The sequence below is a fragment of the Mauremys mutica genome, chromosome 5 (genome assembly GCF_020497125.1).
Source record: "Mauremys mutica isolate MM-2020 ecotype Southern chromosome 5, ASM2049712v1, whole genome shotgun sequence".
In the NCBI taxonomy this organism is placed as follows: Eukaryota; Metazoa; Chordata; order Testudines; family Geoemydidae; genus Mauremys; species Mauremys mutica.
Genome location: NC_059076.1, coordinates 129,256,506 through 129,273,152, shown reverse-complemented (window position 1 = coordinate 129,273,152; position 16,647 = coordinate 129,256,506). Strand labels below are relative to the sequence as shown.

At 42.6% G+C, this 16,647-nt stretch overlaps 1 protein-coding gene across 1 annotated transcript in view; it reads left to right on the top strand.

Moving 5' to 3' along the window:
* POLR1A (RNA polymerase I subunit A) overlaps positions 1 to 16,647 on the top strand; it is a 61,977-nt gene that overhangs the window by 737 nt on the left and 44,593 nt on the right. The window contains exons 2-12 of the mRNA XM_045017722.1: positions 1,662 to 1,866; positions 3,817 to 3,966; positions 4,043 to 4,150; positions 5,675 to 5,760; positions 5,881 to 5,990; positions 8,722 to 8,808; positions 9,542 to 9,644; positions 10,076 to 10,238; positions 12,778 to 12,951; positions 13,199 to 13,321; positions 15,575 to 15,802. Coding sequence (XP_044873657.1) covers positions 1,662 to 1,866; positions 3,817 to 3,966; positions 4,043 to 4,150; positions 5,675 to 5,760; positions 5,881 to 5,990; positions 8,722 to 8,808; positions 9,542 to 9,644; positions 10,076 to 10,238; positions 12,778 to 12,951; positions 13,199 to 13,321; positions 15,575 to 15,802 — 1,537 coding nt within the window. The remainder of the gene's footprint in view (positions 1 to 1,661; positions 1,867 to 3,816; positions 3,967 to 4,042; positions 4,151 to 5,674; positions 5,761 to 5,880; positions 5,991 to 8,721; positions 8,809 to 9,541; positions 9,645 to 10,075; positions 10,239 to 12,777; positions 12,952 to 13,198; positions 13,322 to 15,574; positions 15,803 to 16,647) is intronic.

Below are 16,647 nucleotides of genomic sequence, written 5' to 3'. Positions count from 1 at the left end.
CCTGGGTGGGAGTGGGGCAAAGTTGGTGGCCCTCTGCTGTTGTGAAAGGGAGAAGAGGACCTGGTGTATGCTCCCAGGAGGGAGGGTACTGCAGCCAACTGTGGAGGGACAGCTGTTGTCATGTGCTGCAGGGGAACAGAGCCTGTGGTTATTAAAGATGGTACTTTCGGTAAGAATAGGAGTATTCCCTTGGGTGTCGTTACTGGCTTTCCTGGCATCCCTGCCACTGTTGTGGTGAAGTGGTTGGAACCTTTAAGGAAAAGTTTTATATGGATATAGCCTTGTAACTGGATATACAGATTTCATAGGGATAGCTGTGTCAATCTGTATCATTAAAAACAAGGAGGAGTCCTTGTGGCACCTTAGAGACTAATAGATTTATTTGGGCATAAGCTTTCAGATGCATGGAGTGAAAAATACAGTGAGCAGAAAGCAGGTATAAATATACAGCACATAAAAAGGTGGGGGTTGCCTTACCAAGTGGGGGGGTGTCAGTGCTAACTAGGCTAATTCAGTGATGGTGGATTCCCAACAGTTGACAAGAAGGGGTGAATATCAACAGAGGGAAAATTACTTTTTGTAGTGCTAATGAGGCCAATTCACTCAAAGAGGATGTGTCCCATTCCTAGCAGTTGACAAGAAGGAGCGAGTATCAACAGAGGGAAGATTATTTTTTGTAGTGACTCAGCCATTCCCAGTCTTTATTCAGGCTGAATTTGATGGTATCAAGTTTGCAAATTAATTCCAGTTCTGCAATTTCTCGTTTAAGTCTGTTTTTGAAGTTTTTTTGTTGTTGAAGGATGGCGACTTTTAAGTCTGTTATTGAGTATCCAGGGAGATTGAAGTGCTCTCCTACTGGTTTTTGAATGTTATAATTCTTGAGGTCTGATTTGTGTCCATGTATTCTTCTGCATAGAGACTGTCTGGTTTGGCCAATGTATATGGCAGAGGGGCATTGCTGGACATGATGGCATATATCACATTGGTAGATGTGCAGGTGAACGAGCTCTTGATGGTGTGGCTGATGTGGTTGGGTCATATGATGGTGTGACTGGAATAGATATGTGGACAGAGTTGGCAACGGGGTTTGTTGCCGGGCTTGGTTCCTGGGTTGGTGTTTCTGTGGTGTGGTGTGTAGTTGCTGGTGAGTATTTGCTTCAGGTTGGGGGGCTGTCTGTAGGCGAGGACTGGCCTGTCTCCCAAGGTCTGTGAGAGTGGGGGATCGTCCTTCAGGATAGGTTGTAGATCTTTGATGATGCACTGGAAAGGTTTTAGTTGGGGGCTGTAGGTAATGGCTAGTGGCGTTCTGTTACTTTCTTTGTTCTCTGTAGTAGGTACTCTCACGTTCTTGTCACTATCTTATATCTGCTTACTGTATTTTCTACTCCATGCATCTGATGGAAGTGGGTTATAACCCACAAAAGCTTATGCCCAAAGAAATTGGTTAGTCTCTAAGGTGCCACAAAGACTGCTTTCTTTTGGCGGGGGGGGAGGCATACAGAGAAACAAGTGAAACTGAGTATGCACAAAGTACTGGCAAATGAAAAAAATAAACGGGAAGGAAGAAGACATGATCCTTTTCCCTAACTTTTTTGCAAAGCATATTCAAAGTTAACAATATATGCCATCATACATGTCACTTTTTTTTCTTTCATCTTTAGGAAACTAAGTGTAAAAGCCATAACCAACCCTCGTTACCTAGATAACGTGGGCAACCCAGCAGTAAATGGACTGTATGATCTGTGTTTGGGACCACCTGATGCCAAAGAAGTGTGTACTACTTGTATGCAGGACTTCAACAACTGCCCAGGACACCTAGGCCACATAGATCTGCCACTGACTGTTTACAATCCTCTATTTTTTGATGTACGTATATGCTGTTGAGAATTTGTTAATGTTGTCGACTAGTCTTCACTGGCTAGTAGTCGAAGGTCTTTCATAGCTAGTGATCTTGGAAGAATATTAAGGATTCAGTAGGTAGTGATACAGGGAAAATCCTCCTCTGGTGAAATGTCTTCTATCAAAAATCATTTTAAACATATATTCACTGTAATAGTCAAATGATTCCTCCCTCCCTTTCCCACTTGCTATTGCCATGTCTTCACTTACAGTGAGAAACATCTGTAGTAAGACTAGCCAAACTTTTTTTCACCTAATAGAAGAAATTGTAGTAAAATGAGGAGCCAAGGGTCACACCCTACCTTGCAGTAGAAATGTCTGCACCCACCCTCCTTGCTTAGCCAGAGAACAGGTAGAGAAGATTAATATAGTAGAACTAATTTATGGTGGAATGAAATTTCAGCATAAGCAGAGTGAAGTTTCACTATAAGAGGAGTGAAAGTCCATTGAAATGTACTTAAACCATTCAGACTTTCACTCCAGTTCACTGTAACAAATTCATTGCAAGCAGATGCCATTTTTTTATGATTAAGGCTAAGATTTAGTCATGGGTATTTTTAGTAAAAGTCATGGACAGGTTATGGGCAATAAACAAAATTTCACAGCCCCATGATCTGTCCATGACTTGAACTATATATCCCTGACAAAATCTGGAGGTCTCCGGAGACGCCTGCAGGGGTGGGACACTCTGGGGCGTGTGCTGGAGGATGGGTGGGGGGGTTCCGGGGTGCCCACTGGTGCTCTGGAGGGGTTGGAGCAAATGCTCCGAAGCACCCACTGGTGCTCTGGAGGTGGGGTGGGGGGCAGACTGCAGGGTGGTTGCTGGTTCTCCAGGGGGGAGGGACTCCAGGGTGCCTGCTGGTGCTCCGGGCGGTGCCAGGAGAGGGAAGGCTCCAGGGCTCCCGCTGGTGCTCAGATGTGGGGGGCAGACCTGAGGTCAGTTGCACCTTCCAGCTGCAGAAGCCACGGAGGTCCTGGAAAGTTGCAGAATCCGTGACCTCTGTGACAGTCTCGCAGCCTTATTTATGAGGTATTGAGAACGTAATACTTGAATGTTACCATTTAGTGTAAGATCTGCCTTGGTTAAACTCAAATTGATGATAAAGTATTGTGAATGAAACAAATTAGTAATAATACTTAAGTTTAGCATTTAATTTATATTGCTTATTATCCAAAGATCTCAAAGGGCTTTATAGACCCTAAGAGCTTGTCTACACTTGCAAATTTATTTAAAATAAGTATTGTGTAGTAAGAGTAATCATACAGGGGCTGATACCAAATCACTAGTCCAAAATTCTGGAATAGGTGTTTAGGTAAATATCCAAGTGAAGGAAAGCCCTAAGAGCTACATCCTGCAATATTCTGAGTGCCTGAGGAGAGATGCTGAACTCCTGTTGATTTCAGTAGTGCTTGAGGGCACGCCATGCGTGCCTGATCCTGGGAAGTGGTGTCCATGACCGAAGTCTCACATCTCTGTAAGATGCTGCAGCTAATTCAAAATCAGTGGGTGGCTATTTTCCCCAAACTAACTTTTATAAATATTAGAAGGTCCTTTACTTTGAGCCTCACCAGCTCTTTTGAAGCAGGATGCCTCTTGATGCCTTTTTCTCCTTGATCAGGGCATAGTGTCTCAGATGCCATGGCAAGGGGTATGGTATAGGAACCTGAATAGAAATAAAATGAAACAGTTCTGCTGCTGTCCAGGATGTGGAGGGAGAAGCTGGCTCTTATGGGTGGGCTCAGGGCCTCAAGGAAACACTTCACTGTTTGAAAGCTAGAGACTTTCTGTATTGCTGACAAGTAACTTCAGTCTTCCATATAACACTGGCATTTTCCTTAAAATGAGTCAACTTCCCTCCAGTAGTTCTATTTTCCACACCATTAAATCTACCAGACTAATTTTTGCTTTCTTTTCAGAAATTATACCTTCTGATCCGAGGTTCTTGTTTAAACTGTCACTTGCTGACCTGTACTCGAGCTGTGGTTCACCTATTGCTTAGCCAGCTGAAGGTTTTGGAGAAGGGGTTGCTTTATGCGGTCTGTGATCTTGAGGCCATCCTGAATAGGGTAGGTTTTCTCCTGTTTGAGTTTGCAGCATTGTAAAGGTGTGATGATGCTAATTTCCTCTTTCTCTGTCTTTCAGTTTTTGGATGAAAACCCAGATGCAACTGGTTTAGACATTGAAGAAGAGTTGAATTGTCATGTGAATGAAATACTACAAAATAATCAACTAGGAGATCAGTGCTCACATGTGAGTAGAATAAGTGATCTTCCTTGGAATCTCAGGCTTGCCATGTGTGTACCTCTTTAAATAAGTAGCTTGGTCAGGTATCTTCCAGATTTTATCCCAAAGTTGTGAATTCAGCTGCTTTAGAGGAAAAAAAGGTGACTTGTGGCCAAGTGTTTATAGTGGAGCTGCCATTGCATCCATAAGAGTATAAGATAACTTAGTACCACCCCAAAAGAGAATTGTTTGTGGTGTATGTGTGTGTGTCATTTTGTATGTATGTGTGAAGGGAAATAATTTGATAGTACTTTGAGAATAATTATGTAAATGAGATTAATCTAAGTCATCAAAGCCATCTTGCAAATATTATGTACTTGAGGCTGTAGCAGGTCCTTTTTAAGAAGTCAAGAATATTTTGCATGTATCTAAATATCTTAGGCTATCCTATGTGAGCAAGCCATGGAATAGCTATAATCAGGTAAAGTAATTTGCCTACAATGTTTCTTTAATGAGTTTCACTTGTTCCGTGTGAGAGGAATGTTGCTATAATGAAGCTCATATGCATTCTTATGACAACAAAAATCCTTTGGCATGAAAAATCTGCAGATTCTGAAGATTAACTGCTGCTTCACAGATTTTTCTGTTTTCTACACAATTTAAGATTTCACTCAAAATTTGTAGCCTTTCTGATTGCACAGAACCACTAGTGTAGTCTTTGTTTTAGAATTAAACAGTGAAACTAGCCATAACGGAAATGTTGACACCCTGCTGCCTGTCAGCCTCAGTAGTGGGTGGGGGATAACTGCAAAGCCTTATTGTGACAGTTAAAATGCTAACACATTGTCTATTTCTGAGGACTGAGATGTATTCTCCTACTGGTCCTAGTTATAGGATACTTACAGGTGCCTTATCCTGCAATCTTGCTGCATGTCGGACTCACATTGACAGCAGTGTACGTTCTCACAGAACTCTTTTCACAGGACTTCATACGATCAGGTTACATAACATGGTAAAGACACCAGTACTCTGTCTACACTAGCATTTCTGCATCAGCATAGCAGCGCTGCGGCTAAGGCAGTAAGGGGAGGACATTTCAAAAGTCTAATGTCAGCACTGCCTAAAGTCCTAGATTTAATTTCCTGACCCATTCTCTAAGCCACCAGGTACCAGGAGCACTGTGAAGACAAGACACACGCACACAGTCCCAGTTAGGTGTCAGGCAGCGTCTTCCATCAGTCAGTGATCCCTCTGGCCAAAATGTATCCCAACAATTTATTCTCGTCCGAAAGATTGTTAGCCACATATAGAGTGGATTAAAAAAGTCTGGGGAATCTTTGGGTCTCTGGAGAATTTGGGAGAATCTCAGTTGAAGGGGAGATTAAGGTGATTAAGGCATGAATTTAATCAATTAAGGCAAATTTAATTAACTGCTGTTATTCAGCATTAGAAATAAAATTGTTTTGTGTGTGTACTTCTTAAATAGTACCTTTTATTGTCACTTTGTCATTTTTAAAGTTTTGGGTTTTGTTTTATTTTTCGCCCTTCTAGGTAAAAAATGTGTGTGAGTGTAGGAGTAAACTGATTGCACAGTTTTGGAAACTGCATATGACTTCAAAAAGATGCCCAAACTGCAAGTAAGTATGACTGTGCAGAGAAAGCAAGTAGCCTTGTGGATTTATTTCTTGTAATGTAAATAGTCATTTGAACATTGCAAACCATTACACTGGCTTTTGTTTTTTCTGTTTTTCTTCAAGATCTAGAAGATCACTGGTAAGGAAAGAGCACAATAGCAAGTTGACAGTAACCTACCCCACTGTGGTACAGCAGAAGTCTGGCAAAGAGGCCATCTTGGAGGAACCAGCAAGTAAAATATATTTTTGTTCTGTGCAAATAGCAGTATAATATTTGTATTTTTCAACTTACTTAAGGTCCCCAGATCAACTACAATGGGCGCTTCAGCATGCTTGCAACCCAGGGGCACAGCCAGGCCTAAAAGTTTCCTCCGGTTTTCTGTGCTTAACCAGCCCATCCTGCTGCAGAGATTTTCTGAGAAAAATTCCAGCTTTTTATTTCAAACATCTGACTTAAGTCAGCTCAATAATTTGGCTTTGCTTTCTGAGTTGCTGTAGCGGCTGGCACCCCTGCTGATTTCAGGGAGAGAGCTAGGCTGAGAAATCACAAGCATCCATCAGCTGTAACTCAGTGATTCATCAATGTTTTGTTTTGCAGCATGAGCTTTCGTGGGTGAATACCCACTTCTTCAGATGCATCTGAAGAAGTGGGTATTCACCCACGAAAGCTCATGCTGCAAAACATCTGTTAGTCTATAAGGTGCCACAGGACTCTTTGCTGCTTCTACAGAACCAGACTAACACGGCTACCCCTCTGATACTTGACATCAATGTTTTGGAGCTCTCTCCCTTCCATAGACAAGTCTTCTCTGGTCATAACAAGCAGCATGTCCCAGGAATTTTATAAACAAACTAGGAAGAAAATGATAATCCCACAGAGAAAATAAACGTCTCTCATCATGAGAAGAGCAGTTTCCTATCTCTGTATGCACTGTACATCAGAGACGAACATCAAGGCAGAATGGTTTAGAAGACAGAAGCTGGATTAAGCAGAGTGGAGCCTGCACCTGGAGATTTCACTTGTTAGTCAATTTGGTGGGCTGCTGATTGACCTCTTTGCATCTGCAATAAAGCAGCTTGTTGTCTCTCCACATGTGAGGACCAGGGATGTGAAGTGACAGTGTTCTAGAGCTGGCAATGGCCTCTGCTGTATGTCTTTCCTCTACTCCTTAGGACCAAAGACACTGATAAAAGGATATCAGTGATACTGTTTTTGTGCTGTTTAGGCTGAAGAGACTGGTTCTCTGCCCTGATTAGCCTAGCATTGGACCTCCTGATACTTTTCTCACAGAGGAGGTCTATTATTGAAAGACATCCTCTGTCCAGGACCAGACTGCCTTAAAATGGATTTGATGATTAACCCTTTCTTAGACACTAAAAGGATGTCAACAGACAGCTTATTCTGCTGACTGGTGCAAAGACCCTGATTTAACTACCATGATAAAATAAGTGAAACTAACTTGACTTCCTTCCAAGGGGCTGTAATGTGGGTGGATGAGTGTCAAAGCTCTGCATTGTTATTCTCTGCATGTTCAAGAGTGTGTGTTGTTATGGGGTGTTTTTTGCAATTCCCAACATTAAACATTTCCTTTGGGTGACTACTCAGATTTCACTCCTACAAGGCCATAGAGCACAACTTTGAGACCTCATTCTGGTCCTTATGCCACTAGTTAAACCCCTGTGGATGATACTTTCTAACCATTAAAGTAGCTGCTATCTTTAATTGGGTGAGTTTCCAAATTTGGGAGCTTTCTCTGATGAGATGCAGTATTGTACTTCTAGGTCAGACAAGTAGTCCTCAGATTCTTAATAGCATTCATTCTCAAAGCATATTCAAGAAATATGCTTCCTTCTATCAGCCATCAAAGGCCAGTCTTTAAGAGCCCAGCCAATCCCATGGCAGAGAAGTCTTATATCTCCTGTAATGAGGTGGGCTAGGTGGCCATATAAATTCACTAAATTCTACCTATTGGTCACCCAGTCGTTAGACAGTGATATTTTTGGCAGAAGTTATCTCCAGGTTTTAGTGCCTTTGTAGGGGGAAGATAGAGGGCATCTAACTTGTCTTGTTTCTGGGTATCCGTGTTTAAAGAACGATCTTGCCTTCCTTCCCAGGAGGCACACTACTGTGAAGATCTCATTGTAAGTGATCTGTGGACCTCAATATGAAGAAGAATATGTGAGCTTACTGAAAATTTCCTCTTTTTGAGTAACAAGGTCCATGCCTCTGGCCCACCCTGGAGACAAAGGAATCAGTCATCCATAATAGAAAGAGAAATGGACATCCTAAGATTGAGGTTTAATTTGTTTGGGGGAAATTATCCCTATGCTCAACAGTAGCAGAAAGTATTGTTTAATTTCTTCCCCCACTGTATAGTGTTAACAGTCTCTAGGAAATAGGATGGAATTCTGGCTGTAGAAGCTGTCACAATTGAAGGGACCTTTTGGAGGCAGGGCATTCATTCCCTTGCTGCCAGTGACTGACAGATCCTGGTTCTGCCCCAAAGCAGGCAAGCAGACTGTAGCTCTATTGTACCAGATCTGTGGATTTATTACTTGAAGAAAGGAAATCTTTCATGTGAAGTCGGATACATTTTCCCTATGGTAAATTTTTCCTTTTTAACTAATCTGGACCTGTACACATCTCCTAATCTCTATATGTCAAACTTGGCTTTAATTGTTTCAGTTCCGTTGACTGTGACCAGCAGCATGACTGTCATATCATATGCATATTTTATTTTAATTTTACTTACTGGAGAAGCAGTTGGTTTATTTGACTTGATTTCCCCAGAACATAGGTTTCATTAATAAAGCGCCCTTGCAGATGACAGCAAATGGTGCTTAGTCATTTGTGTTTTCTGTTGATTTGCTCCTTTCCATTCCTTTAACTGGAAACAACAGTTGACTTTTTCACAATTACTATCCAAAGGGAATATATCAAAATAATTTTTTTTCACCCCTCAGTTATAGATGAGACTCAGTTGGGGAAAAGAGGGTACTTGACACCCATCACTGCCAAAGACCACATTGTGGCTCTGTGGAAGAATGAAGGTAACTATTGTTAGACCAAAGCTACTTCAGATTTCTCAATGCTTATATGTTGTATCCCTATCCCCTGCCTTTCATCTTTAACTTATCAGGGCAGATATTATCTCTTCACTTTGTTTGTACAGTGCCCAGCATAATGATCCAAACTGGGGATTAATTTAAAATCTGTATCATAATACATATGCAGAAATAAGATTATACAGACGACCTAAATTCTGGTATTTCTTTGGTTTACAACCTAAATGTTCTCTAATTATAGGTTTGGTTTGTTTTGTTGTATACACAATGAGACCAAATGGCGTGGGGGAGTGAAACATAATATCCTGTGAAACAACATTGACATTTGCTCATATGGCTCTTTGGAGAGATGTGGAAAATCAGATAGGATATTGCTAAGTGATAGGTTAATTAGAAGTGTTTTCAGTTAGCCGTTTTGTAATACAGAACCTCCTGCCCCCTTATAGCAAGTAATAGGAACCCAAGGACATGTTTCGTTTTATATACACCCTGAAGGTTACAATAGCATAAGGATAAGAAATAACAGACTAGTAAATAATTTAAGTTGTCTGTGTGATGGATGCCAATGGCATCATGCCATTGGTATTTAGCATTTGGTCTTGATGTTTAAACCAGTTAAATGCCATTAGTCCATCACCTAATGCAGTTGTGAGTTTGAATGCCTAGAGTACAGCAGACCTAATTCAAGTTTTATCTCTTCTCTGATTGTACTACGTAGGTTTCTTTCTAAATCACCTCTTCTCTGGTCTGGAGGTTGGTGAGAATTCAGGATTCAGCCCTGATATGTTCTTTCTAGATCTCCTTGTGGTTCCACCTTCAAGGTAACACATCTTCTTGTGAAACTTTATAGAAATTAGTTATTAGCACATACTGTTTGCAAAAGTCAAAAATGCAGACTCCTAGGGTATAGGTACTGCTCTGTTACAATGTTAGAAGAGCAATGTAATTCAGGAAAAATCGCAATAATAATAATTAAAGATGTCTTTCACCAAGTTCCCTGAAGGACTGAAATGCTATTTACAAGTAATGTTCCAAATTATTATAGTAACTGTATGATAATATGTACTTATTTGTACCAGTGAAATTTCTTGTAAGTGGAGTGATCTTTCAGCATGGCAATGTTGCCTGTAAAGGTTGCAAGGGAACTATTAGTTCACATTGCTATTTCTAATGCAATGAAGATGGCAGGGGAAAGGGCAGGAGGTTGTTTTTGTTGGCTTTATCCCTGTATAATGAGTACAACCTGCCTTAGGTATCGTCCTGTGAATCGGCTTGGAGACCAGATGTTTACAAATGGTCAAACTGTGAACTTGCAGGCTGTCATGAAAGATGTCCAATTAATAAGGAAGCTTCTGGCTTTCATGGCTCAAGAACAAAGTCAACCAATAAAGCTTGTGGAGAATGAAATCCAGAAGGTAAGAGCTGCTGCGTACCTGAGTATCCAAAATGAAAAAATAATGTAAAATTCAAGAAGACTCTCATTAAAATTGCTGTAATAAGATCGTAGAGGGGTCAGCAGGCCATTTATGACTGGAAAGGGTCTCTACCTGGCTGGGCTTGTGTGCTCTTGTCCCAAGGAGGCCTGCTGCAAGGGGAAAGCCATTTGCTCACAGACTTCTATTGCTGGTTTTTCCACATTTATTAGTAAAGTGAATGTTTGGTGTGTATGAGAGAATGGGCCACTAGTTCACTCGGTTGGTACTGCACAGACCACCAAAGTAGAAGTTTCTGCCATGCTGCTCTGAACATACGTCATTGCTGAGATGCAGGAAGTGGGATTACCACTGTGGGTAAGGGGCAATTCAGCTTCCGAGGCTAAGCAGTACCTGTTGTGGGTACTGCCCATTAGTAGCTAGGCTGGCATCAGCTAATTCACACAAGCCACAAAATACCAGTTAGTTCAGTGGTGGGCAAACTTTTTGGTCCTAGGGCCACAATGGGGTTGCAAAACCGTATGGAGAGCCAGGTAGGGAAGACTGCCTCCCCAAACAGCCTGGCCCCCACCTCCTATCTGCCCCCTCCCACTTCTTGCCCCCCCCTCAGAACCCCTGACCCATCCAATCCCCCCTGCTCCTTGTCCCCTGACTGCCCCCTCCTGGGAGCCCTGCCCCCTGGGACCCCACCCCCTATCCAATCCCCTTGACTGCCCTGACCCCTATCCATACCCCCACCCCCAGACAGGCCCCCCGGGACTCCCATGCCTATCCAACCCCCCCCTTCCCCTGTCCTCTGACCCCACCCCACCCCAGAACCTCCACCCTATCCAACCCTCCGTTTCTTGTCCCCTGACTTCCCTGCCCCCTAGCCACCCGCCTGTCCCTGACAGCCCCCCACCTGGGACTCCCACACCTATCCAACTGCCCCCTGTCTCTTGACTGCCCCTGAGACCCCCCTACCCCTTATCCAGCCCCCCACTCCCCGTCCCCTAACTATGCTCAGAGCAGCAGGATCTCGCTGCCCGGCTGGAGCCACCCCATGCTGCCTGACAGGAGCAGCGGGCCAGAGCGCTGGCGGCGCAGCACGCTGAGGCTGTGGGGGAGGGGGGGCACCAGGGGAGGGGACGGGGGCTAGCCTCCCTGGCCAGGAGCTCAGGGGCCAGGCAGGATGGTCCCGCAGGCTGGATGTGGGCTGTCGTTTGCCCACCTCTGCATTAGTTGGTAACAATGTTCAGTCACTGCTGACCTAAACTATTTACACATGGGTGAACTAGAAGTGGAAAGCTCCATATCCAGTCACCAACCCTCTGAAACATCCAGACCCATGTCCTTTCCCAGTTGGATCATATTGAGACCTGCAAGGGGAATGCTGGGGAAGCCCTGTACCGATGATTTCTGAATTTAACATGTGAGCCACTTTAGCTGCAACCACGATATGCCCAGCATTTGCATAGGGGCCTTTCTCCCCCAGATTTAAGTGCTCTCCTTTATGGTTGCACTCCTGACTGTGGAGTGACATCCAAATATTTTATTTCCATTATTACGTTTTATATTTTTTTAACGTTTAGATTGAGGTAGCACTTACAGGCTTTAACTAGGTCAGTCCGTGTTATACTAGGTGCTGTACAAACATATGGTAAATTACAGTCCTGGGTCTCTGTCAAACATGTTCTGTGTTTCTGGGGCATAAGAAACCCTTGCACCTTTTAACTGGGAGAGGAACTCCCCAATCCCAGTTTGAAACATGCTAAACCTAAAAAAAAAGCAGGACTAGAAATAAACTGTAATCCAGTTGAGTGCCCCTCTCCCGGTGTATATAGTCCAGGCTTGCTGTATGTTACGAGGTCTGATGCTTGGCATCAGCTAAACTAAATACTCCTTTTGATTTATGTTCATTGCAATAACATCACTGAAGGCATTGTAAATTACTTTAATCACTGAGTTTCACCACTAGGGGGAGCTGCTTCTTCAGCTATTTGAAACTGCTTGAGGTAGGCATGTAATTAACTGTGTTTGGAAATTGGCCGTGGCACAGACTGTAATACCTACTGAAAAAATGGCTTAGGGTTTTTAATGATTGTGAGAAATTAGGATCTTGGATTATTTTTATCCAAAAGAGGGTGCCTCCCAGTATTCTGGTGGCTCCTAGCACCTTGTTGGGTCACTCACTCAATGCTGACTCTGATGGGAGACTGCTACTTATTTGATTACCAACTATTGAATCCCTATCGCCGTGTGTTACCTATTGTTTTCCTTGGAAGTCTCCTATCCAGAGGCTGACGAGGTCTGACCTGGTTTAATTTTTGAGGTTTGATAAGAGAACAGCCCAAGGCAGTATGTTGAGATAATCTAGAAGTAACATTTATCTTGTTAATGATTCATTGGGTTTCTTAGCTTTAATCAGATGGACAGAAATGAGTGTTTCAGCTGAGATTTCCTTTGAGAGCTTAATGCCATAAACACAAGGCTGGTAAAACAGGAATTGAATTTAAGTCCGGATTCTCGTACATTTCTACAGGTGACAGATGAGCCGTTGGAATCACTGGACCGTTCAGTCCTGGCTTTGATCTCAGGACAGAGCACTGCAGATAAACTGTACAACATTTGGATTCGTCTTCAGAGCCATGTCAATATTGTGTTCGACAGTGACATGGACAAACTAATGACAGAAAAATACCCTGGTGTCCGTCAGGTGAGTGTCAACGGAGTCTCAAGCAGACTTCACTAGACTTCATGTGGTAAGAGACAGCTATAGAGAGAAGCACAGAGGGAATAAGTACGAAAAGTGAAGTAGTTGTGTTTAATTTGTAGGCATTTCCATGGCACTCATCACTGTAGTATCTAGCGTGTTTGAATGACTCGTTGGATACTTTGATACAGTATATTTGTAACATCTGTATTTTTTTGTTTTATCGTTCTTTTAATTTCTACTTTCAAAGATACTGGAGAAAAAGGAAGGACTGTTCCGTAAGCACATGATGGGAAAACGTGTGGATTACGCTGCTCGGTCAGTCATTTGCCCTGACATGTACATTGCTACCAATGAGATTGGTATTCCTATGGTAAGGGAAAATAAAGTATTATGTTTGTTAGGACAAGCCTGTTGGTGGGATTGCAGTGTAGCATATTTGACAACGTAGTTACCAATTTGAAATTTGTATGTTCGCTGACTGATCCAGTCTCTTGTCCCACATCCCCCTCATTCTCACAATATCTCTATAGTCCTGCAAAGCAGATTCCCCTTGCATGCAATCTGATGGTTACATGTGTGTTAATAAAAAGATAGTTGAAGACCAGAAAATTTGCCGGTTGTTATACTAAATATTGCCTCTGGGAAAGAGATTGGAAGGAGAAAGGTCTGAATTTGGGTCATGGGAGCTTGACAACCACTGAACGTTTTAAGTAGAGCTTGGCTCCTGTTTTCCTATCCCTGGTCTTTGCATGTTGCATTTTGTAACATCACAGCAGCCTGTGCCAAGCTTTAGGTAAATGTAGTGTGCTGAGTCATTGTTGCAAAGCTGCCTTAATTCCTTCCCTACTGACTTGCAGTTTCCTCCCAAAGAGAGAACCTACTGAAAGGAAGCTCTTGCTGGCACTTCGGAAGACCTGAAAGTTCTGCTAATGACTGTGGCTGGAATTCTCAGCCTGTGCAACAAGGCCTATAGGGAAGGATGTTACTGTGATTTGTTAGGTGTTTTTTAATTTCAATCACATTTCCCTTGCTCCTGCTTGTGGAGTTTAATTAGCTTAGAGACTTGGGCTGTTCTCATAACATCATCTTTTTCACTTCACTATCTAAGACTCATGGATCTGTGACTGATGCATTTTTTTTCTTTTGTCATCAGCTGTTCGCTTTTGGAAAATAAAGTGTGTGTGTGTGTGTATTTATCCAGTTAATGGATTTTTCTACTTGTCGTCATGAGGGGAAACAACAGAGAAGGAACAAATTTTCCCATTTATCATAGTGAAACCACAAAGAAGGGACAGAAATATATTTGTTAGAAGTGAAAATTCTTTAATCTGGCAATTATCCCAGTTTTGGGGTAATTGCTGTTGCATACCACCTTTTGGGTCCTCTCTAGGGGCACCCAGTCAGGTACCTGTGTGCCCACTCCCTTCTGAACAGTGTTTTTAAGGCTGCACAGCACCCTGCTGTACACTGATTATCCCCAGCAAGTCAGTCTGCCTAAAGGCCAACTCCTCTGTGTTGCTTTCTCTCTCTGGGCTATGAACAGTGAATTGCCAGCATGTACAAGTTACCACACAACTGTGACTCAGCAGAGTACATTTATTCTTAACAGAGGAAAGCACATAGATGTATAACAGTGTATAAAAATATATATATTTATTTCCTACACACATACACCAGAAATCGCCCATATTTCACGTGGGGACTCTGGTAGGTCCACGCCCCTTCCAGCACTGCAGCAAGAGGCAAAGCCTTTCCTTGGACAGAAGGTCCTGTCCATTTGCTGAACTGAAAGGAAGACCACAAGTCAGTTCAAGCTCATCCTTTTATACAAGAAGCCCTGTATTTGTTTTCCTAGTCTCTGAGAAACCCAGCCTGAACTAGTATAAGCAAACCAACCAAGAGATGGTGCTTCTCCAGACTTGTTTACTATTACAGGGGTAATCGGTCTCCACCGGTTTTCGTTCCGGCAAGGAGTTATGGTAACTCTTCCCCATGGAGAAGAACACAACACTATATAAGCCATTTATAAATTAAATACAATGGTCCCCAAAGATACTGCATGGGGTTGCAGTTTCTGTCACTGTGATATTTCTGGATTTCAGTTTTCTTAGTTTGCATTCATGTGTGGTTCTAGAGTTGTCGTTCTGAGTCACTAGTACCATTTTAAGCCTAAATCCAGCAACCAGTTATTTTGTTTTGCAGTGACTGATATGTGGCAAGGAAAAAATTACTTAGTTTGATTTACTAGAGCTGAGAGAAGATTATAAATAAATGGTTTATTTAGAAGGCTACTGATACTTGTAAAAAAAAGTCTTGATATAAGGAGATTTAAAACAAAACTTAAATTAAAAAGTCATATGTTGGATCTGTCCTCATGCCTTTTGGTAAATCAAAGGTTCTATATCATAGATTGTAAGGAGATGGTAACAGTATTGTGGGGCCTGAAGGGTGGGTGTGGATTATAATGTGGGTTAGGATGCAGATAGGAGAAATGGCTGGGTCACACCTCATCTTTCTTCCAAGTGCCCAGCACCTTTTGGAAATAAAAACTCTTCTGTCGACTGGCTGCTGTTCATCGGTGCCTTGTTCATTGATCATTGTGCCTATTTTTCTTCCCGGTTAGGTATTTGCTACCAAATTGACTTACCCTCAGCCAGTAACTCCGTGGAATGTCAAAGAACTGAGGCAGGCTGTCATAAATGGTCCAAATGTTCACCCTGGTGCCTCCATGGTCGTTAATGAAGACGGGTCACGTACGGTGTTGAGTACAACCAGCCAGACCCAGAGGGAAGCCATAGCTAAGCAGCTCCTCACTCCTTCCACTGGAGCCCCAAAACCAGGAATGAAAATTGTGAGTACTGTGCATACCCAACCCAGCAAGGTAAAGAGTTTTTTGGCGATGGGGGCTGTTGAAGCAGGTTACGAAGTGAAGCTGGACCAATGTTCCAGGTACCTCACCTTTTCATATGGTGGCTAGAGAAGCTCATGTGGATGTCTGAGGAGAAATGAACAACTTCTAGCCTCAGAGAATTTTTCCTTCCTGCATTTCACTTGAATTCTTGGTGTTTTCATGACTTCCCAATCTGTAAAGGTAACGAATGCTGCTTCTCTTGAAGGTCTGGGTGGATTTAGCTAGAGAAATACGTTTTCTTTTAGATATGAAACTTTTTGGTTTTTTCATCCTTTTCTTTATTATACTTTAATATTAATGTCAAGATACCATGCTGACAATCCTGACAACTGTAGTTCTGCATACCCATAGAATAGATACAGCCCAAGCAGCAATAGTGCAGGAGTCTCCTCTTGTTCTGATGATATGATTTAGCTTGCGACCTAGACAAGACTACCTCTAATGGCAAGAGGTGAATTCAGCCTCCTGGAACATTCAGACTTTGCCCTGTGTTGAGACTGCCATCAGAGTAGCAAGTGAGAGGGAGGATGGCCTTGCTAAGACACAAATTTGGAGGTCTGATTTCAGTGGCATGCTCCTTCAGACTTTGATCTAGGGTGACTCATGTCCCCTTTGTCCCTTAGTTTCCCATCTGTAAAATGGGGATAACACTTAACAGGGTTGTTTGAAAGGCTACATTAACTTAAAGTTTGAGAGATGCTTAGAGGAAGCTGTTTCGTTGCTCCAGCATCACTGTCCTAGTGACCAAAGCTGTACAGCATGTCTTTCTTCCAGTGTTTTCCCAC